Source organism: Microcaecilia unicolor, chromosome 7, assembly GCF_901765095.1.
Source record: "Microcaecilia unicolor chromosome 7, aMicUni1.1, whole genome shotgun sequence".
Classification (NCBI taxonomy): domain Eukaryota; kingdom Metazoa; phylum Chordata; class Amphibia; order Gymnophiona; family Siphonopidae; genus Microcaecilia; species Microcaecilia unicolor.
This window is the reverse complement of record NC_044037.1, coordinates 178,802,262-178,824,811: the sequence shown is the minus strand read 5'-3', so window position 1 is coordinate 178,824,811 and position 22,550 is coordinate 178,802,262. Positions and strand designations below refer to the sequence as shown.

The window sequence follows — 22,550 nt, the reverse complement described above, 5'->3', positions numbered from 1 at the left end:
GAAGTGTGAGGGTCGGACTGGTCATCAACGTGCATGTTAAAATCTCCGAGAATAAGGGACGGAGATGAGGGTTCAAGAAAGATGGAAAGCCAGGCATCGAAGTCTGTGAGGAAGGAAGAGAGGGGTTTATTAGGGGGGCGGTAAACGACAGCCACTCTGAGTGGTAATGGGTAGAATAGTTGGATGGAGTGAGCTTCAAAGGATGAGAAGCAGTGAGACTGCGGTAGGAGGAGGGGTTGGAAACTACAGGAGGGCGAGAGAAGTAGCCCAACGCCTCCACCGCGGCCAGCTGGGCGGGGAGTGTGGGAGAAGAGATAACCTCCATGACAAAAGGCCGCGACTGAGGCAGAGTCATCAGGGGAGAGCCAGGTTTCAGTTAGGGCGAGCAGTTGAAGGGAACGAGAGATGAAGAGATCATGGGTGAAGGGCAGTTTGTTGCAGACCGAGTGGGCATTCCACAAGGCACATGAGAAGGGGAGGGAAGAGGGGGGGGGGGGAGGAGGGGAATAGAAACGAGATTGGAGACATCACGGAATCGTTTGCATGGATAGGAGGAGGACAGGTTAGGGGGGCCTGGATTAGGATTAATGTCTCCCGCGGATAGCAGGAGGAGGAGCAAGAGAGTGCGGAGGAGGTCGGGCGACGAAGGTGACGAAGACGGGGTGCACTGAGGATGAATGGTGATGGGTTAATGGTAGGAAGGAGGTGTTGAAGGTTAAGAGCTAGGAAGGAGGAGGGGGCCAAGAGAGATGGTGAGGTGGTGAGGGATGCCGTAGTGAGCAGGATGGGAGGGAACACGGGTGGGCAGTGAGTTCCAGCGGTAGACACCTTTACAATTGTGCTTGTGCTGTTTTTTTTTTTTTTAACCAACGAAGACTGTCAACAGTTTTAATGACATTCCATATAGCTGTCTGCCAAAAAATAACCACAGGATAGCCCCTGAGGCAGCCCTTCTTGGGCAAAACATGGCCAGTGTCGGCCAATGCAAGGAGATTGTTATTTATATGAATAAAAGTTTTAATGTCTATCACAGATCTGCTTTTTTCATTTCCCATCTTGGAGCCTGCGGATTAACTGCCTGTTACTTATGAGAATATTACAGCCTGCTTGTCCTCGGAGAACAATGTTTACTAAGATCATGGAAAGTATTAGCGGCCAGGCAGTTGGAAGATTATTTGCATCAACATGATCTGCTCCTGCGAACACAATCAGGTTTCAGGCAAGGTTTCAGCACTGATAAAATTTACTGTTAGCTCTACAGTGAGGATGCTACAGGGTTCACCCCTTTCCCCAATTCTTAGTGTTTTAATGACAACTTTGGGGGAATTTTTTTGATCTTTCCAAAGATTTATTTATTTAAGACATTTATACCCCACATTATCCCAAGTTATAATCAAGTTCAATGTGGCTAACAATTGAGATTAAGTAGGCAATAAGTGTACAATAATCTTATAATACTGTCAATATCTGAAGTATAGATAAATAAGATACAGCGTGAACTATTCGAATAAGTAAGGACATAGTTCATAAGTTATATGCACGATAACATGCAAGTTTATCAATGGTTTATGAATTCCAGGATTAATTAACTGTGAAAAGAAATATCTTAACATCTTACGAAACTGCATGTAATTTACATTGATGGCTAGCACATTTCGGAAGAGAGTTCCAACATTTACTGCCTGATAAACGAAATCTGCTAAAAGAACTGATTTGTAGACAACATTTTTACAATTTGGAAAGTGGAGTCTAAGGTAAACCCTGGCTCCAAGGAAAGTGTTACACAGGGAAAATTCAACAACATAGTGCATGCAATCTTGTAACCTGGGGCCAAGCCGTGTAAAATTTCGAAGATGAAACAGAGCTTGAAGGTGACCCTAGATTTCATGTGAAGCCAATGCATGGGACTCACTAAATAAAACAAGCCGTCGTATTTTGTGCTGTTTGTAGCCTTTTCATGATCCACTCCTTGCGACCTGCATAGACAACGTTGCAATAGTCCATTTGTGACAAAATCAGAGACTGTATAATGTGTATTTATATGCAGACAATGGAAAAAATTTCTTACCCAATCATTTTCTTTCCTTTAATCCATCCAGATCAGTCCAGACTAATGTGTTATGTCCATCCATCAGCAGGAGACAGAAAATAGTTCCAAGTAATTTGTCCCTTGAGTATTGTGCAGCCTGGAACGTTCAGTATTTCAAATAGTCAAGCAATGATTCTCTGTACTACTACAACAAAAAGTCAACAAAAAGTTAACCATGGAAGCCACACGCATCCAGGATGAATATACTAAGGAGCTGGACAGGGGAATGGCAAAAAGCGATTCGCCACATGGCCTGTACTCTTGACCTACAAATCTACCCCGCATTGGAGAAAGGGGGGGGGGGGGGGAGGGAAATCGAGGCTCAATCGGAAGCAGGAGCATATGTAGCTGTCATAGCAAGGTGACATGGAGAAGATGGATCCTCAGATGACAAAACTCTGTCGCTGCAGTAAGGACGACTGCAACCATGGGCAAAGATGAAGGTTGACACCCAAAGGAACCTGAACTAGATGAACTCTAAAGGGAGGACATCTGGACTGGTCTGGTTGGATTAAAGGAAAGAAAATTATCAGGTTAAGATGAATTTCCCTTCCTTGTCATCCACCAGACCAGTCTAATGAGATGTAGCAAAGCAGCGTCCCTAATTAGGGTGTGAAAAACCCAAGAACGAAGATCCTGTAAGACCAACAGTGGAAGACTGAGCATCTCCAACTGAAGGTATGGGCAATCATCCGAGGAAGAGGCAAGGCCACAAATAATCACCCAGAGCCCACAGCAAATAGACTAGGCTAGTGTTTCCCCAAGTCCAGTCAAGTTTTCAGGATATCCACAATGAATATGTATGAACCTGATTTGCATACATTGCCTCCATTATAAGCAAATCTTTCATGCATATTCATTGTGGATATCCTGAAAACCTGACTGGCAAGGGGTACTCCAGGATTTGGGAAAACACAAAGGGCCTAGTGAAGAGGGAGAAACACTTTTGCGCCAAGAGGAAGATGTAACTCACCAAGTGAAGAGGGGGAGAGAAAACCCCCAGAGAAAGCATGGCGATGAAAGAAGACACTGTGGAAAATAAGGGCTGAGCTGTAGACTGGAGACCTGGCAGGCAACCCTATGCAGAAATCACAGAAAAGGAATGTGTCTATTCCTGACCAGTATGCGTGAGCACTCTACAACAGAGGGGCACAGATAACCAGGACTTCCTCTTTACCAGGAAGAACCCAGATAAATGCAAAGACATAATTTCAGCCTGGGAAAGACCTGATGAAGCCAAGAAACTTCTACCTGCTAGGCAAAAAGTAGCATGCCCCACCAGCAAGGAAAGCCAAGCAGGTACCCCAGCAAGAAAAAGTGCAAACTAAGTGAGCACAACATCCATCAAGGGGCTGAGGGAAGCAAATCAAAAATGTGCGGGGAAAACACGGGTCCAGTACAGCTGCCAGAGCCTGAACGAAATGCTTGTACCCCCCCCCCCCCCCACTTTGACGGTGCAGCAAAGATAGAGAACTGGCCAAGACATGTGGAAACAGCCACTGAAAAGAGACAGCTGCCGGCTAGAAAAGAAAAACAGCTCTGCAGACATACCTGCACAGAGTTTGCCGAGACTAAATGAAGTAGGCACTCAAAGGACAGGCACAGTCAGCAGGAATAGAAAACTGAATATTTGCTGTACTGAATGCCACAGAGAAGCTCCAAAGCCATGAAGAACTTCAGTTTCAACATTCAGGGAGTGGAAGGTGTGGGGAGGGAGAGAAGAGAGACCTGACACCACCAGGTGTCACCCATGCTGGTAGGTGAGGGACTTGGTACCACTGAGTACCAACCATGCCCAGCCAGACAGAGAACAAATGAGCAAAGACCACCAACTAAATCCCCTGCTCAACTGCCACTGGGCCAGGAGCTGCCAGACTAGCAGCAAGGAGAAGCTTTACAATCTGTCCACCATCTACTAGGAGACACAGAAAATACTGAAAATTCCAGGCTGCACAACATCCTTAAGTAGCAAATTTTTTTCTCTGTCTCCTTCCACTGATAGATGGACACAACCCATTAGTCTGGATTGGTTTGATGGATGACAAGGAAATAATCTTACTTTCATTGTCCAATCAGTTGAAGATAGTGTAAGTGAAATAACTATTTACTTAGTTCAGGGCTGATGGAGAAGTGTGCTTCCCAATATAAACTAAAATTAAATACTAACAAAAGGATTTTGTGTGCGCATCCCCCTACCAGGGGTCCTCTCAGCTCATCTTTGTGTAATTTGCTTTATGTTGGCTGTTCTAAGACATCCTTGAAACGTCTTCAGATTTGGCAGAACACAGCAGCAAAATTGATCTGTGATAGACATAAGTTTGATCATGTAACTGCTCTTTTGCAATATTTTCATTAGCTTCCAATGGAGGCTAGATGTTAAGCTCTGCACTTTAGTGCACAAGTTGTTCTATGGCTTTGTTCCAGACTATCTAGTAGAGTTATTTGCTGTGGGCATTGTAGGCCATTCAGTCAGATCTAGGGATTGTTGTTTGTTGCCGTTTCCTACTGTAAAAAATGTGAAATATAAATCATTTCACGAATCTGGCTTTGTTTATTGTTCAGTGCAATGTTGGAACTTCCTTCCTTTGGAGCTGAGTTTAATAACTTACAAAATCTCAAATAAGAACCTAAGCATTGCCATACTGGGACAGACCGAAGGTCCATCAAGCCCAGCATCCTGTTTCCAACAGTGGCCAATACTTGTAGCCTGGATTGGCTACTGTTGGAAACTGTCTGTCCCAGTATGGTAACGCTTATGTTCTTATGTTAAGACCTACTTAAATGCTGTTTATCTAAAATAATTTATTGAAACTATTTGATGGATTAAGAAGAAATTAGGTCTTACCTCAATTTTCTTTCCATTACTTCTTCACACTATTCCAGGACGAGTGGGATAGTAATGTCCATCGACCAGCAGGTGGATATAGAGAACAAAGATTTGAGCTGTAACCTATATACCCAGGCCCCTAGCTCAGCTCCTCACTAAAATTACTACAGAAGCAGGAGAACCCCAATCATAGAGCCCACTGAACACCAAAACCACTAATCAAAACACCGTGGGTAGATCAGCTCACTGGTCAGAAACGCCAAGAGGTCTGTCAACAGCGCTGTCCTCTGGGCGGGACTTCCAACTCACAGACATTGCCTGCTGACCCAGCTGAATAGTCACCAGCCATAACAGCAAATCTGCCCCGCAATGCAGTCACTTTCAGAAACATGGGTGGGCTCCTGGAATAGTGTGAAGAGCTAATGGAAAGCCATAACGGCAAATCTGCCCCACAATGCGATCACTTTCAGAAACATGGGTGGGCTCCTGGAATAGTGTGAAGAGCTAATGGAAAGCAAATGATTACGACCTAATTTCTCCTTCCATTACGTATCTTCCCACTATCCCGGGACAAATGGGATGTCCAAGCAAACCCTACGCTGGTTGGTAATCCATTTCTGTGGTTCTCAGAACTGCAGAATTGAAGGCAGCGTCTCTCTGGCCCGCCACATCCACCCGACACTGTCTTGTGATGGTATACAATGTAGCCCATATCGCCGCCTGGCAGATGCCCAATGGCACAAGTGAGGCCTCAGCCCATGAAGGCACCATCCAATGTGTCAAATGAGCCTGCACCACCAGTGGAGGCTGCTTGCCCACCAGCAAAAATGCTGTTGCCACAGTCTCCTTAATCCAATGTGCTATTGAGTGTTAGGAGGCCATCAGACCCAATTTCTGCTTGCTGTACATTAGAAATTATCCGTCTGACCTCCTGAAGTCATTAGTGACCTCCAGATACTGCATAAGGACCCTGCACATGTCCAGAAGCCGCAAAGAAGCGAACTGTGTGCCCAAATCCTCCTTCCTGAAGGATGGAAGTTTGACTGACTAATGTGGAAAGCAGGTAACACCTTAGGCAAAAACGAAGGCGCTGTTTTGGAGGGAGACTCCTGCTTCCGTAAAATGCAGAAACGGGTCCCAGCAAGAGACAGCCTGCAACTCAGACACCCGTCGCGCTGATGCACTTGCCACTAGGAACACAGTTGAAGGCAAGATCCTTCACTGAAGCTTTACAGAGTGTGTTTGAACAGTGGATATAACACCTGAAGAATGAGGTTAAGATTTCAGTCCAGACAAGTAGCCTGAAAGGGGGGACTCAGCTGATAAGACTCCCTTCAAAAAATGCACATCTGGATGAGCTACCAAAGACGAATTCTGCAACCTGCCCTGAAAACAGGTCAGTGCCGCTACTTATACCTTCAAAGAGCCCAAGGCAAACCCATGTGGAGTACCACCTGCTAGAAGGCCAAAATGTGACCCACTGAAGCTGAGTAAAGGTCTGTGCCTCACTCAGCGAACCAACTCACAAATGTACGCCAAACCAGAGCATACACCGCTGACGAACGCTTCAGAGCCTGAAGCAAGACCACAATGATGGCCTCAGAATAGCCTTTCATCCTCAGTCGGCCTATCCAAGGGTCAAGCCGTAAGGGTGAGGAATCCTCCACGAGGACCGGCCCCTGCTCCTGGTGAAACCGCAGCAGCTCCCCATCAAGACGCACAAGGTCAGCGTACTAGTCTGAGGCCAAATCTGGGGCCACCACCATCATCATCACGCAGCCCCAGTGAGCTGCCACTTGCCACAACAGCCTGCCCATCACCGGCCACAGCAGGATGGCATATAGCAAGCCTATTGGCCATACCTGAAGCAGAGCGTCCAAGTCCAATAAGCCCAGATCCTACCACCGGCTGAAAAATTGTGGGGCCTAGGAATTCACCCTCGGGGACAACTCCCACTCCCCCAAATTGAGAGCATGCCAGCCTCAATATTCTGCGACCCCGCTATGCGTGCTGCCGACAAGCAAAGGTGATGCTTCTCAGCCCAGGCCATTAGCAAACTGGCCTCCAAAGCCAGTATACTGCTGCGAGTGCTCCCTTGCTTGTTGATGTACACCACTGCCGTGGCATTGTCCGAGAACACGCATACTGGAGGCCCCACCCCTCCCAAAAGAGGAGCAAATTCAACTAGCACCTTGCATAATGTCCAAAGCTCCAAGTAATTGATCAGCCACCGGGTCTCCTTTGAGGAACAGGTACCCTACGCACCCCAGCCCTTAAGGCTGGCATCTGTTGTCACCACCAACCAGTGGGAAATTGGAAATGGGGACCCCCCCCCCCCGTGCCAGATGCTGCAGCTTCAGCCCCCAAGCCATGCTCTTCCTGGCTGGTGCTGTCCAATCCTTGGACACCGGAGACCATCAAGCGAGTATAGACCATTGCAATGGAGGCATCCGTACTCGCGCCCATGACACCACTTCCATGGCTGCTGTCATAGATCCCAGCACCTGAACATAGTCCAAGGTGTGCAGGCAACCACACTGGAGCAGGGACCAAATCGGGCCCACCAGCTTCTGCTTTCTGACTTTGGTTTTGTATCAAACAGCACACCCACAGGAACTCCAGCTGTTGAGATGGAACTAGACAACTCTTGTTGAAATTGATCACCCAGCCCAATGACTGAAGAAGAGAAACAACCTTGTGCGTTGCCTCCACTCCGTCCTGGTAGGACGACGCTCTGATCAGCCAATTGTCCAGGTACGTGTGCACCTGATCACCCTGCTGCTGATGCAGAAATGCCGCCATGACCAGGATCTTGGAAAAGATGTGTGGTGCCATGGCCTTGAATTGAAAGTGATAGTCCAAGACCGCGAAACGCAGGAACTGCAGATAAGGAGGCCAGATGGGAATATGTAGATATGCCAGAAACTCACCCACCCTGAACAGAGGTGATGACAGACCACAGGGTCTCTGTACAAAAGTGAGGGACTGAGGCATCGATTCACTCCTCTGAGGTCCAATACCAGACGCACTGAGTCCTTTTTTGGCATCATGAAGTAAATGCTATACCAACCCCCAACCCTGCTTGGCGGGTGGTACAGGGACAATGGCCTGCACAGCCAACACTTGAGAGTGCTCTGAACCAGGGCTGCCTTGACAGTCCCTTGACAAGGGAAGTGTAAGAAGGGAAGAGCAACTGGGCGGGAGAATTCCAACTTGTAGCCTTCTTGATGTCGAGCACCCACTGATCCGAAGTAATCTTGGCCTACTCTCCTCGATACGCCATGAGGCGTCCCCAACAGGAAAAGGAGAGAGGGCCAGCCTGGTGGAGGACACAGAGCGTCCTGTCCATCCAATCTCTTGTCACCCCGAAAAGACAACTGCCTGGATGAAAAGCGCACCCTCTGGCCAAACTGTGACCTCCCTGTACTTCCAGCTGTCCTGAAGCTTCTGCCATTCCGAACTCAGCACGCAGACTCCAGATTGAGGCTCGTCTTCCGGCAACCTCTGTGGCTTCACTTCCCGGAGCTCCTTCATCAGATTGTTGAGGTTCTCACCAAACAGCCACTTGCCCTGAAAGAGCAGCTTCACTAGATACGCCTTAGAAGCTGTGTCCGACGACCAGTTTTGCAGCTACAGTTGATGACGGGTGGCTACCGAAAGACATGCCCTTAAAAATGCCTGCATGCCACAGACCTCGTCCACCAGGTAAGCCAACCATGCTTCCAGCTCGGTAAAATAAACAGACCTGGCTGCACCAGTCCGAAGGTGCCACTATAGACAGACCCGCGCCACAAAGGAGCTGCACACTGAGGCTGAAGACCCAGCACCGCCACCTCAAAGGCTTGCTCAAGCTTCCTATCTTGAGGTCCTTTAAGGCAATACCCCTCTCTACGGGAAGAGTTGTCTTCTTGGTCACCGCAGTAACTAAGGAATCTACCTTCAGAAGGCAGAGCTTGTCTTTCCCCTCCCCCACCAGTGGGTACAAATGGGCCATGGCCCTCACCATCTAAAGACTCGTGTTGGGGACACTCCATTCAGCTGAGATAAGGTCCTGAATATCTGGATGCATCAGGAAGGCCTTAGAAAGGGCTGAAGGTCAAGCATTACCACCAAAGAGTGCCCAGGCTCCTCACTAGATAGTGCTGACTCAGAAATGAGTGAACCCAACTCACCCCTGTGAAACAAGTGCAGGACCAGCAGGTTGTCCCCTTCCCCTGGCGGAAGCTCGCCCCCTCTTCCAAAAGGTCTCTCAGGGACACACTCTCAAACTTGAGAGGTCACCTCCAAATCCAGCGAGCCACGAGACCAGGAATCCTCCTGGACTCCAGACCAATCCACTCGGGCCTGCAGGCCCCAGCACATCCAACTCTACTGGATCCTGTCCAGCTCGCTGCTTCAACAAGGAGGCCTGATGGAGCAAGAAACTCCGGGGAAAAGGGTATCCCCTGAGCCTATCCCGCTCCAGGAGGCCCCCCCATGGGAATCGCCAGTGGGAGGGCACGCCTCATTCTCACCCCTAACAATCAACGCACCAAAATGGCGCCACTCCTGCCTGAGACAATGCACGCAGCCGGTGCCTGGGAGAAACAGCAGTTGATGCAAGCCCCCCCCCCCCTCCTGCAGAGCAGAATCCCCCCACCGCTGCCTCCACAGGATGAGCAACCTCCAGTCTGCAATCTGTGCAGCAGCCAGACACCGCACCTCGAGCAGCGCTTCACTCCTGTTGGCAACGACATTAAGGATCCGTCCAAAACCAGCAGCGCTAGGCCCGTGAGCCACTTCCACACTCGTCACTACCCTCAAAGCTCCATGCTGATAGAGCGACGCAGTACCCAAGGGAAGGTGGACACCCACTGGTCTGCCCTGAGCTCTCCTCTGACCCACCAGAGAGCAGCGCTCACTGCTTCACACGTGCAGGGCTAAGAGAAAAACCATGCCCTGTCCCTTCACGAGGCCCCAGCGGCTGACTGTCTTGTTACAGGGTATTTACACATTTTTTTTTTTTTTAGTGCTGTTAAACAGGCTCCTAGGGCAGAAGAGGACAGCCATACACGAAAAAACCTCAACCGAGGCAGAGAGACACGGACCCGGCCCCACCAGGTATGACACCAGCACTCAGACCTTTTGGAACCCTCCAGGTAACCAACCCCCAGCCAGAGCCCTGGACAAGACCTCAGGAAAAGAGACAAAATCATGTCTATCCACCTACTGGAAATAGATTGTGTATGATGTTGTTTTCCTTCCTAGTGTTGGCCTAGCTCTTATTTTATATTGTAGTCCGCATTGATCCTTTGGTGGTTTATAGTGGAATAGAAACTTTATTGTATTTGAAAAAAAGATACACTTTAAATATTCTTTGACAAAATGCCAATTGTCTTGTGTGAAAGAAAAGCCTGTACAGAAAAAAATAAATTTAGTATTTATCTTTTGGTACAGATATCCTAACCACAGCAATGCCTTTTTTTATTGCTGTAACTTAATGCTTCATCAGGAGAGTGCAATTAAGGAGCAGACAGGATTGCCATTTGTGTATAAGGATCACTCCTGTAGAAGTCTGGGCATTACAATGGAAGTAAATTAGGCAACCTCTAAATAGCTGCCTTGCCAAGGTTATCATTACTCCTGTTCTTCACTTTCTATACCCTGCCATCTTGTGCACTGTTTCTTTTAAACTTAAAAAAAAAAAAAAAAAAAAAAAAAAGTCAGTCTCATTTTTGCTCCTGGCTGGGAAGACTGTGGTAAGCGCACTGGTAATGCCCCCACCCCACTAGTCTTATTGTAAACAGGAAATGAGTCCAGAATGTGTCACTACAAAGTAAATATAGAACATAACCCAACTGGCCAATCCAGTCTACCACTTTGGGTGGAAAAGAGCATAAACATTCTCTCCACTCCCATGTATTACCAATCTGTCCCAAGCTTGTAAAATTCAGTTATAGTGCTGACAGGCTTATTCCAGGTCTTGTAATTTTCCTCTTCTGGTTCTTACAAGACCCATGCACGTCATCATCCAAATTCCCTTGCATTTCCTACCAAAGTTTATAATAAATCAGCAAACTAGGGAGGTTACTGCCAAACATCCAAACACAATTTGCACACCAACAGTGTTATAACTACTGTTGTACAATATACATCAGATTTCTTGAAGTTCAATACAGTTATATTGCCATTTTCTGCCCACTACTTTGTCTTTTCTTTGGCCCTTTTAAGTTTAATAAGAAATAGCACATACTCAAGCCCTCTCCTTTTTCTTGCTACCCTCTACCTGTCTTACCATCCTGTTCTGACTGTCCCATGTTCCTGTTGGAAACAGGATGCTGGATTTGGTCTGTCCCCGTATTGCAATACTTATGTACTTATTCGTGTAATTAAACTCTGGAGTTCATTACCAGAGAACATAGTAAAAGCAGTTAGCTATCTTATCATATTTTTTTGGTGGTCACTACCTCTGCCAGTAGGCCACCAAATATATAAAAGATATCATTGGGTGGATTACAATAACTGTTGTCAAATCAAAAAGAACCTATGGAAGTGCAGAACTCAAAAAAGAAGTGTCACCATTGTATTATGTTGGTAATGGGAATCCCCCCCCCCCCCCCTAAAACAAATGTATCAGCCATAATCTGTTGGCTGCCCTTTATGCTTGGGCTAGAATTGCCCCACACTGCTAGTTTTGGGATCCATATACTATTTAGCTTCAAGACACAAAGCTGAAAGGGAGCTTGACCAAGTACATTTACTATGTAACATATCCTCCCTGTCCCAAAAAAACAAAGGAAAAGTGATTTAACAAGTTTCTAGGAGGGGAAAAGTGATTTAACAAGTTTCTAGGAGGGGAAAAATAAAATATACATCGAAAATCTTAACTGCCAGAAATTCGCAACTTTATTGCAGTTAGTCTCCCAGTGGCCTTGATCAAAATACCCTAAATGATCTAGCAGGATGAGCACAATGTATTCTTTAAAACTAGGTTAGATCATTAATTCTTGGCAAAAATATGGACATTTGCATTGCTTCTTACCAACTCTTTCCTGTTCATATCCCAGAATTAAAGGCTTATAGAAATCACATATTAAATATGAAGCAGCAGTCTTTAAATTATACAATTTAGTTTGACAAAATGAATGCTAACATGCATCTGACATGCTATACTAAGCACTTCAGCAGCACTAGCCACCTTTGCTAATTCAGCAGACAGAAAAATCAACATTCTTCATGTCAAAGAAAATATCAAGTGAAGAATCTGAACAGAAGTTGAAAGGATTTAGTGACCAAAATGATAAAGGGGATGGAACTTCTCTCGTATGAGGAAAGGCTAAAGAGGTTAGGGCTCTTCAGCTTGGAAAAGAGACGGATGAGGGGAGATATGATTGAGGTCTACAAAATCCTGAGTGGTGTAGAACGAGAAGAAGTAAATTAATTTTTTAACTCGTTTCAAAAGTACAAAGACTAGGGAGACACTCAAGGAAGTTACATGGAAATATTTTTTAAACAAATAGGAGGAAATATTTCTTCAGTCCATGAATAGTTAATCTCTGGAACTCTATGCCGAAGGATGTTGTAACAGTGGTTAGCATATCTGGGTTAAAAAAAAAAAAAAAAGGTTTGGACAAATTCCTGGAGGAAAAGTCCATAGTCTGCTATCGAGACAGACATGGGAGGTGACTGCTTGCCCTGGGATTTGTAGTATGGAGTGTTGTCAAGATTTGGGTTTCTGCCAGGTACTTGGGCTACTGGGCTAGATGGGCCATTGGTCTGACCCAGTATGGCTACTCTCCTGTTCTTATGTAGTCTTCTATTTCCCTATTCTTAACACTGTAAAGCCAAGTTACTCACCTGTAGCAGCTAAGAGGACAGCAGACCTAGTATTCTCACATGCGAGTGATGTCATCCAATGAAGCCTGCTGGGGACACATTGAGGCCTTTAAGTTAATTAACCCAAAAGCGAATGCTAAATACCTGTAGAAGGTATTCTCCGAGGACAGCAGGCTGATTGTTCTCACTGATGGGTGACGTCCACGGCAGCCCCTCCAATCGGAAACTTCACTAGCAAAGGCCTTTGCTAGCTCTCGCGCGCCCATCTTCCCGCCCGAACCGGCTCGTGTTCGTCAGTCCCGTAAGTAGCAAGACAAAGACAAGGGAAGACACAACTCCAAAGGGGAGGCGGGCGGGTTTGTGAGAACAATCAGCCTGCTGTCCTCGGAGAATACCTTCTACAGGTATGTAGCATTCGCTTTCTCCGAGGACAAGCAGGCTGCTTGTTCTCACTGATGGGGTATCTCTAGCTCCCAGGCTCACTCAAAACAACAAATATGGTCAATTGGGCCTCGCAACAGCGAGGACATAACTGAGATTGACCTAAAAACTTATCCAACTAACAGAGAGTGTAGCCTGGAACAGAACAAACATGGGCCTAGGGGGGTGGAGTTGGATTCTAAACCCCGAACAGATTCTGAAGCACTGACTGCCCGAACCGACTGTCGCGTCGGGTATCCTGCTGCAGGCAGTAATGAGATGTGAATGTGTGGACAGATGACCACGTCGCAGCTTTGCAGATCTCTTCAATAGTGGCTGACTTCAAGTGGGCCACTGACGCAGCCATGGCTCTGACATTGTGAGCCGTGACATGACCCTCAAGAACCAGCCCAGCCTGGGCGTAAGTGAAGGAAATGCAATCTGCTAGCCAATTGGATATGGTGCGTTTCCCCACAGCCACTCCCCTCCTGTTGGGAACAAAAGAAACAAACAATTGAGCGGACTGTCTGTTGGGCTGTGTCCGCTCCAGATAGAAGGCCAATGCTCTTTTGCAGTCCAATGTGTGCAGCTGACGTTCAGCAGGGCAGGAATGAGAACGGGGAAAAAATGTTGGCAAGACAATTGACTGGTTCAGATGGAACTCCGACACTACCTTCGGCAAGAACTTAGGGTGAGTGCGGAGGACTACTCTATTATGATGAAATGTGGTGTAAGGGGCCTGGGCTACCAGGGCCTGAAGCTCACTGACTCTACGAGCTGAAGTAACTGCCACCAAGAAAATGACCTTCCAGGTCAAGTACTTCAGATGGCAGGAGTTCAGTGGCTCAAAAGGAGGTTTCATCAGCTGGGTGAGAACGACATTGAGATCCCATGACACTGTAGGAGGTTTGACGGGGGGCTTTGACAAAAGCAAACCTCTCATGAAGCGAACAATTAAAGGTTGTCCTGAGATCGGCTTACCTTCCACACGGTAATGGTATGCACTGATTGCGCTAAGGTGAACCCTTACAGAGTTGGTCTTGAGACCAGACTCGTACAAGTGCAGAAGGTAGTCAAGCAGGGTCTGTGTAGGACAAGAGGGAGGATCTAAGGCCTTGCTGTCACACCAGACGGCAAACCTCCTCCATAAAAAGAAGTAACTCCTCTTAGTGGAATCTTTTCTGGAAGCAAGCAAGATATGGGAGACACCCTCTGACAGACCCAAAGAGGCAAAGTCTACGCTCTCAACATCCAGGCCGTGAGAGCCAGAGACTGGAGGTTGGGATGCAGAAGCGCCCCTTCGTCCTGTGTGATGAGGGTCGGAAAACACTCCAATCTCCACGGTTCTTCGGAGGACAACTCCAGAAGAAGAGGGAACCAGATCTGACACGGCCAAAAGGAAGCTATCAGAATCATGGTGCCCCGGTCTTGTTTGAGTTTCAACAAAGTCTTCCCCACCAGAGGTATGGGAGGATAAGCATACAGCAGACCTTCCCCCCAATCCAGGAGGAAGGCATCCGATGCCAGTCGACCGTTGGCCTGAAGTCTGGAACAGAACTGAGGGACCTTGTGGTTGGCTAGAGATGCAAAGAGATCTACCAAGGGGGTGCCCCACACTTGGAAGATCTGGCGCACTAGTCCGGAATTGAGCGACCACTCGTGAGGTTGCATAATCCTGCTCAACCTGTCAGCCAGACTGTTTACGCCTGCCAGATATGTGGCTTGGAGCCACATGCCGTAACGGCGAGCCCAGAGCCACATGCTGACAGCTTCCTGACACAGGGGCGAGATCCGGTGCCCCCCTGCTTGTTGATGTAATACATGGCAACCTGGTTGTCTGTCTGAATTTGGATAATTTGATGGGACAGCCGACCTCTGAAAGCCTTCAGAGCGTTCCAGACCGCTCGTAACTCCAGGAGATTGATCTGCAGATCGCGTTCCTGGAGGGACCAGCTTCCTTGGGTGTGAAGTCCATCGACATGAGCTCCCCACCCCAGGAGAGACGCATCCGTAGTCAGCACCTTTTCTGGCTGAGGAATTTGGAAGGGGCGTCCCAGAGTCAAATTGGCCCAAATCGTCCACCAGCAAAGGGATTTGAGAAAACCCGTGAACAGGTGGATCACGTCCTCTAGATCCCCAGCAGCCTGAAACCACTGGGAAGCTAGGGTCCATTGAGCAGATCGCATGTGAAGACGAGCCATGGGAGTCACATGGACTGTGGAGGCCATGTGGCCAAGCAATCTCAACATCTGCCGAGCTGTGATCTGCTGGGACGCTCGTACCCGGGAGATGAGGGACAGCAGATTGTTGGCCCTCGTCTCCGGGAGATAGGCAAGAGCCGTCCGAGAATCCAGCAGAGCTCCTATGAATTTGAGTCTCTGTACTGGGAGAAGGTGGGACTTTGGGTAATTTATCACAAACCCTAGTAGCTCCAGGAGTCGAATAGTCATCTGCATGGACTGTAGAGCTCCTGCCTCGGAAGTGTTCTTCACCAGCCAATCGTCGAGATAAGGGAACACGTGCACTCCGAGCCTGCGAAGCGCTGCTGCTACCACAGCTAGGCACTTCGTGAACACTCTGGGCACAGAGGCGAGCCCAAAGGGTAGCACACAGTACTGGAAGTGACGTGATCCCAGGCGAAATTGAAGATACTGTCTGTGAGCTGGCAGTATCGGGATGTGTGTATAAGCATCCTTTAAGTCCAGAGAGCATAGCCAATCGTTTTGCTGAATCATGGGAAGAAGGGTGCCCAGGGAAAGCATCCTGAACTTTTCCTTGACCAGATATTTGTTCAGGGCCCTTAGGTCTAGGATGGGACGCATCCCCCCGTTTTCTTTTCCACAAGGAAGTACTTGGAATAGAATCCCAGCCCTTCTTGCCCTGGTGGCACGGGCTCGACCGCATTGGCGCTGAGAAGGGCGGAGAGTTCCTCTGCAAGTACCTGCTTGTGCTGGAAGCTGAAGGACTGAGCTCCCGGTGGACAATTTGGAGGCATGGCGGCCAAATTGAGGGTGTATCCTTGCCGGACTATTTGGAGAACCCACTGGTCGGAGGTTATGAGATGCCACCTTTCAACCTCCCCCCGACCGGCAGATCGTCCGGCATGGACACTTTGACATCGGCTATGCTCTGTTGGAGCCAGTCAAAAGCTCGTCCCCTGCTTTTGCTGGGGAGCTGTGGGGCCTTGCTGAGGCGTACGCTGCTGACGAGAGCGAGCGCGCTGGGGCTTAGCCTGGGCCGCAGGCTGTCGAGCGGGAGAATTGTACCTACGCTTACCAGAAGAGTAGGGAACAGCCCTTCCCCCATAAAAACGTCTACCTGAAGAGGTAGATGCTGAAGGCTGCCGGCGGGAGAATTTGTCGACAGCGTTATCCCGCTGGTGGAGCTGTTCTACCACCTGTTCGACTTTTTCTCCAAAAATGTTGTCCGCTCGGCAAGGGGAGTCCGCAATCTGCTCCTGGATTCTATTCTCCAGGTCGGAGGCACGCAGCCATGAGAGTCTGCGCATCACCACACCTTAAGCAGCGGCCCTGGACGCAACATCAAAGTTATATACCCCTCTGGCCAGGAATTTTCTGCATGCCTTCAGCTGCCTGACCACCTCCTGAAACGGCTTGGCTTGCTCAGAAGGGAGCTTGTCCACCAAGCCCGCCAACTGCCGCACATTGTTCTGCATGTGGATGCTCGTGTAGAGCTGGTAGGACTGAATCTTGGCCACGAGCATAGAAGAATGGTAGGCCTTCCTCCCAAAGGAGTCTAAGGTTCTAGAGTCCTTGCCCGTGGGCGCCGAAGCATGCTCCCTAGAACTCAGCCTTCTTTAGGGCCAGATCCACCACACCAGAGTCGTGAGGCAACTGAGTGCGCATCAGCTCTGGGTCCCCATGGATCCGGTACTGGGATTCGATCTTTTTGGGTATGTGGGGATTAGTTAGAGGCTTGGTCCAGTTCGCCAGCAATGTCTTTTTAGGACATGATGCATGGGTACTGTGGACGCTTCCTTAGGTGGAGAAGGATAGTCCAAGAGCTCAAACATTTCAGCCCTGGGCTCATCCTCCACAACCACCGGGAAGGGGATGGCCGTAGACATCTCCTGGACAAAGGCCACGAAACACAGACTCTCGGGAGGAGAAAGCTGCCTTTCAAGGGAGGGAGTGGGATCAGAAGGAAGGCCATCAGACTCCTCGTCAGAGAAATATCTGATGTCCTCCTCCTCCTCCCACGAGGCCTCACCATCGGTATCACACACAAGTTCATGAACCTGTGTCTGAAGCCGTGCCCGACTCGACTCTGTGGAAACACGGCCACGGTGGGAGCGCCGAGAGGTAGACTCCCTTCGCCAGCACCGGCGAAGCTCCCTCCACCGACGTCGTCGGGGAGTCTTCCTGGGAGGCGGCCGCAAGCGGTACCGATGTTGGAGACCTCACCCCGGGCAAAGGGCCAGCCGTCGCCTCGCTCGACGGTACCGGTGGAGCAAGCACCCCCAGTACCGGAGAAGGGCGCAACAGCTCTCCCAGAATCTCTGGAAGAATGGCCGGAGACTGTGCAGAGCGGCTGTAGAGAAAGACTGGGAAGCCGATGCAGGCGTCGAGGTCAGTCTGTTCCGGGCATGGAGGTGGTTCCGGGCTGTCCAAGGTGGAGCGCATCGACACCTCCTGAACAGAGGGTGAGCGATCCTCCCGGTGCTGATGCCTACTGGGTGCCGACTCCCTCGGCGACCCAGAGCTCTCGGTACCGAGGCGGGAAGGAGACCGGTGTCGATGCTTCTTTGATTTCTTCAAACGAAGCATGTCACCGGAGCTTCCCGGTACCGACGAGGACGTAGAATCCAACTGTCTCTTCCTCGGGGCAGAGGCTGAAGAAGGTCGGTCTCGGGGGGGGGGGGGGGGGCTGTACCGCAGGAGCCCTCAGGGCAGGAGGAGACCCACCCGGAGGCTGACCGCCACCAGCAGGGGAATGGACAGCCCTCACCTGCACTCCAGTCGAAGCACCACCGTCCGACGACATCAGCAACAGCAGAGGTCCCGGTACCACTGATGTCGACGCAGCCTTCCGATGTCTCGGTATCGACGATGCAGAGGATCGAAGCCTCGATGCCGCCGATGCAGAGGTCGAAGACTTCGATGCTGTCGATGTCGATGCACTCGATACGTCCTGTGCTGTTGTCGACGAAGAGCCCGAGAACAAAACGTTCCATTGGGCCAATCTCGCTACCTGAGTCCTCTTTTGTAAAAGAGCACAAAGACGGCAGGCCTGCGGGCGGTGCCCAGCCCCCAGACACTGAAGACACGAAGCGTGCCTATCAGTGAGCGAGATTACCCGGGCGCACTGGGTGCACTTCTTGAAGCCGCTGGGAGACTTCGATGACATGGGCGGAAAAATCACGCCCGCGAAATCAAAATTCGCGATGACGACGAAAGGCACCAAAAATAAGGGAGAGAAAACCCGTACCGAGGCCAAAAAGGCCGATCCCGAAAGTGAAAGGAAACTTACGCTGGGGGAAAAGCTGGACACACGGGAAGGGACAAGACCGAAAGGTCTCTCCTTTTTTTTTTTTTTTTTTTAGTGAAATCGCGAAGACGCGCGAGGGTCAACTTGAGGGGCACGAAACGGCGACAAAACACGACCGTCCCGAGCGCGGACAAAAGAAGACTGACGAACACGAGCCTGTTCAGGCGGGAAGACGGGTGCGCATGGGCGCGCGAGAGCTAGCAAAGGCCTTTGCTAGTGAAGTTTCCGATTGGAGGGGCTGCTGTGGACGTCACCCATCAGTGAGAACAAGCAGCCTGCTTGTCCTCGGAGAAACTGTATTATATACAAGCTAGTTGTTAAAGCGCACCCTGAGAACAAAACTGGGCCTAGGAGGGTGGAGTTGGATTACAGACACCAAACAGATTCAGCAAGACTGTTTGACCGAACTGGTTGTCATGTTGGGTGTCCTGCTCAGGTCAGTGGTGAGATATGAATATGTGGACTGAACACCACATCACAGCTTTGCAAAGCTCTTCAATGGAGGCTGATCTCAAAGTGGGTTACTGATATAGCCATGGCTCCAACATTATGAGCAGCTACATAACCCTCAAGTGTCAGCCCAGTCTAGGCATAAGTGAAGGAGATACAAATCTGCAAGCCAACTGGAAAGAGTATGTTTAGCAATGGCTACTCCCATCCTGTTTTGGTCAAAGAAACCAAAAAGCTGCGTGGACACTGTGTGCTTTGGTCCGCTTTAAATAGAAGGCTAAAGCTCGCTTGCAGTCCAAAGTATGCAGTGCACTTTTGCCAGGATGGGCATGATTTTGGGGGGAAAATGCGGGCAGAACAATTGACTGGTTAAGATGGAAACTGACACCACCTGAGGAAAACCTTAAGGTGCGTGCAAAGAACTACTCTGCTGTGATGAAAGTGTAAGATGGATTAGTTACTAGGGCCTGAAGCTCACCGACTGTGAGCTGAAGTGACTGCCACCAAAAACACAACCTTCCAGGTCAGATACTTCAGATGTCAAGGCATCCAGTGATTCAAAAGAAGCTTTCACCAGCTGGTTGAGAAAGACATTAAGATCCCATGACACAGTAGGTCCGATAGGGGGTATGTCAACAACCACCCTCTCATGAATCAAACAACTAGAGGCTGTTCAGACATGGGTTTACCCCCTCCCCCCCCCCCCCCCCCCCCCCCACACACACAGATGGTAAGCATCAATTGCACAGAGATGAACCCTTACAGAGTTGGTTTTCAAACCAGACTCAGAGAGGTGCAGGAGGTATTCAAGCAGTTTCTATGTAGGAAAAGTAAGAGGATCTAGGGCTTTGTTCTCACAACAGATGGCAAACCTCCTCCATTTGAAAGATCTCCTCTTAGTGGAATTTTTCCTGGAAGCCAGCAAGATTCTGGGCACACCCTTATGCAGATTTAAGGAGGGAAATTCTATGCTTTTTCAATATCCAGGCCATAAGGGCCAGGGACTGGAGGCTAGTGTGAAGAAGGGACCCCTCATTCTGCGTGATGAATGTAGGAAAACACTCCAATCTCCATAGTTCTTACAAGGTCAACTCCAGAACAGGGAACCAGATCAGCCTTGGCCAGAATGGTATAATTAGGGTCATTGTTCCTTGATCTTGCTCAAGTTTCAGCAAGGTCTTCTCTATGACAGGAATGGGAGGATATGCATACAGACTCTCCCCACAATGGAGGAAAAAGGCATCCGATGTTAGTCGGATGTGATCTTAGCCTGGAACAAAATTGAGAGATCCTTCTGTTGTGATGAGAGAGATTCACCGAGTGGGTGTCCCACTCTTGGAAGATCCTGCAGGCTATGATCATGTTCAAAGCACTCATAAGGTTCCATTACCCTGTTCAGTCTGTCCACTGGGCTGTTCTTGCCAGCCAGGTACGTGGCCCGCAGAACCATCCAGTGAAGGATGGTTCCCTGGTTCCTGGTGTAAGTACGATCCTGTATTCCCTCCTCCCCCCCCCCCCCCCCCCCCCCCCCGCAAACTGGTTGTCAGTTTGAATGAGAACATTTTGGTTCAGCAGCCAATCTCTGAAAGCCTTTAGAGCATTCTAAATAGCACTTGGCTCTTCACATCAGCCTCCTGAGAAACTCATGCCACTTAGGTGTGAAGCCCGTCTACATTAGATCCCCATCTAAGGTTGGATGCTTCTGTTGCCAACATCTTCTGAGGTGGCAGAATTTGGAATGGAGTCCCATGGTCATATTCAGCAGAATTGTCCACTAGGTTCCCTGTAGCTGGAGATCACTGGGAAGCCAGAGTGCATTGGTGCTTAGGCTTAAGCAGGCCTATAGAGTCCCATGGTCATGTTCATCAGAACTGTCCACTAGGTTCCCTGTAGCTGGAGACCAGTGGAAAGCCAGAGTGCACTGGTGCTCAGGCTTAAGCGGGCCTATAGAGCAGTGTAAAATAAAAACGCGAGGAGCCAAAAAAAAAAACAAACCTAAGAAAATAATTAGGGGAAATACAGAGGAAAACAACTGAAAATAAGCACTAAACCTGCACAGGAAAGCAACTGAAAAGTGAAAGAACTATGCACTGGAGACCACAAAAATGTGTCCTCCCAGCTCCAAGGAACAGAACAGACTGAGGTACCCATGCTCACACATTGGGCGGGAAGGCACTTGTGCAAGCGCGGTGGGACACTGCCAGAACTTAAAGCTATGAGAACTAGGCAAAATCTGCACCAGGCTTCGCCGGATGACATCACCCACGTGAGAATACATTAGGGGACTGCTTGTCCTCAAGAAAATCTAACTAGGTAAAGCACTGCCTGCACAGACTACCAGAAGCTGTACTGCATGAACCTTTACTCCCAGATGGGCTTTTTCCTGAAAGCATGAGTAATATTAATATGCTTTATTCCAGTCACATACACAATAAAAAAATTAAAAAAAAAAAGGATAAAGCAAAGAAACCTAAAGCAAAGCTCATTCAATGATATTTTGAAGAACTGAGCTAACTGCACAGTTCCATTAACATATTTACCTCTTTTCCTAGTCTTAAAACGCTGGCCGGATAGCGTTGGCTTCTGCTGCTTTTGATTATTCATAAAAGACACCCTGTGAAGAAAATTAATAGTCAGATATTTTCAAAGTGCAAGATCTAGGTCAGGTATTTCATTGTATTTTAACCACCCATTTCACCTGGCTTGCCCTGATAACCAAGACATCAGGCACTTTATAAGCACCTATTAAAAATAGGTCACATCTAAAGATGACCCACAAGGCTTAGAACCTTCAGCTCCAATTTCAAGATTCATTTATTTAGTAAATAAAAATGACAGCACCACAAAGAAAATCAGAACCAAGTGGGTTGGACATGACCAACAGCTGCCCTAGATCTACCATGCAATTAAAGATATTTTCATCAGAGTGTAGCGAGCCTAGGAGATTAAGGGAAATGTTTCCTCAAGTATTATCATGTCTTGTATTCCTTTGAAGCATAGGCTTCTAAAACTGAGATACAGCAACATTTATCTGAAGTCAGCCTGCTAGGCCTTACAGAGGCTCAGAATCTCTTTAGAGCAAGAAATACAGGTCAAGGAACTGAGTAAAACTATTCAGTGACTCAAAACAGGTAAATCTCCTGGGCTCAATGGCCTGATAGCAAATTTTTACAAAACCTGTTTGGGTATACTGGCTCCCATATTAACTAAGGTACAGGATCTCCTATGCTAGAGGTGAAAATACAGGGGGTTTTACTGGGAAGGGTTACCTGCCAGCAGGCATTATGGACACCACTACACAAGCACAGAAGGTGGAAATCTCATCTTAAAGTTTTCTGTGAGCTTTGAGCCAGTTGATGGGAAGCAAAAACATCTCAGTGCTTGCCTCAATATCTGTTTTTACTCCACTTGTGCTGGGGTGGACACCAAGTTTTTCAGAAC

General features: G+C 48.6%; 1 protein-coding gene across 1 annotated transcript in view; it reads right to left on the bottom strand.

The window, feature by feature from the left end:
- BZW1 (basic leucine zipper and W2 domains 1) overlaps nucleotides 1-22,550 on the bottom strand; it is a 124,346-nt gene that overhangs the window by 81,116 nt on the left and 20,680 nt on the right. Inside the window, exon 2 of the mRNA XM_030208793.1 lies at nucleotides 21,650-21,723. Coding sequence (XP_030064653.1) covers nucleotides 21,650-21,713 — 64 coding nt within the window. The 5' untranslated portion in view covers nucleotides 21,714-21,723. The remainder of the gene's footprint in view (nucleotides 1-21,649; nucleotides 21,724-22,550) is intronic.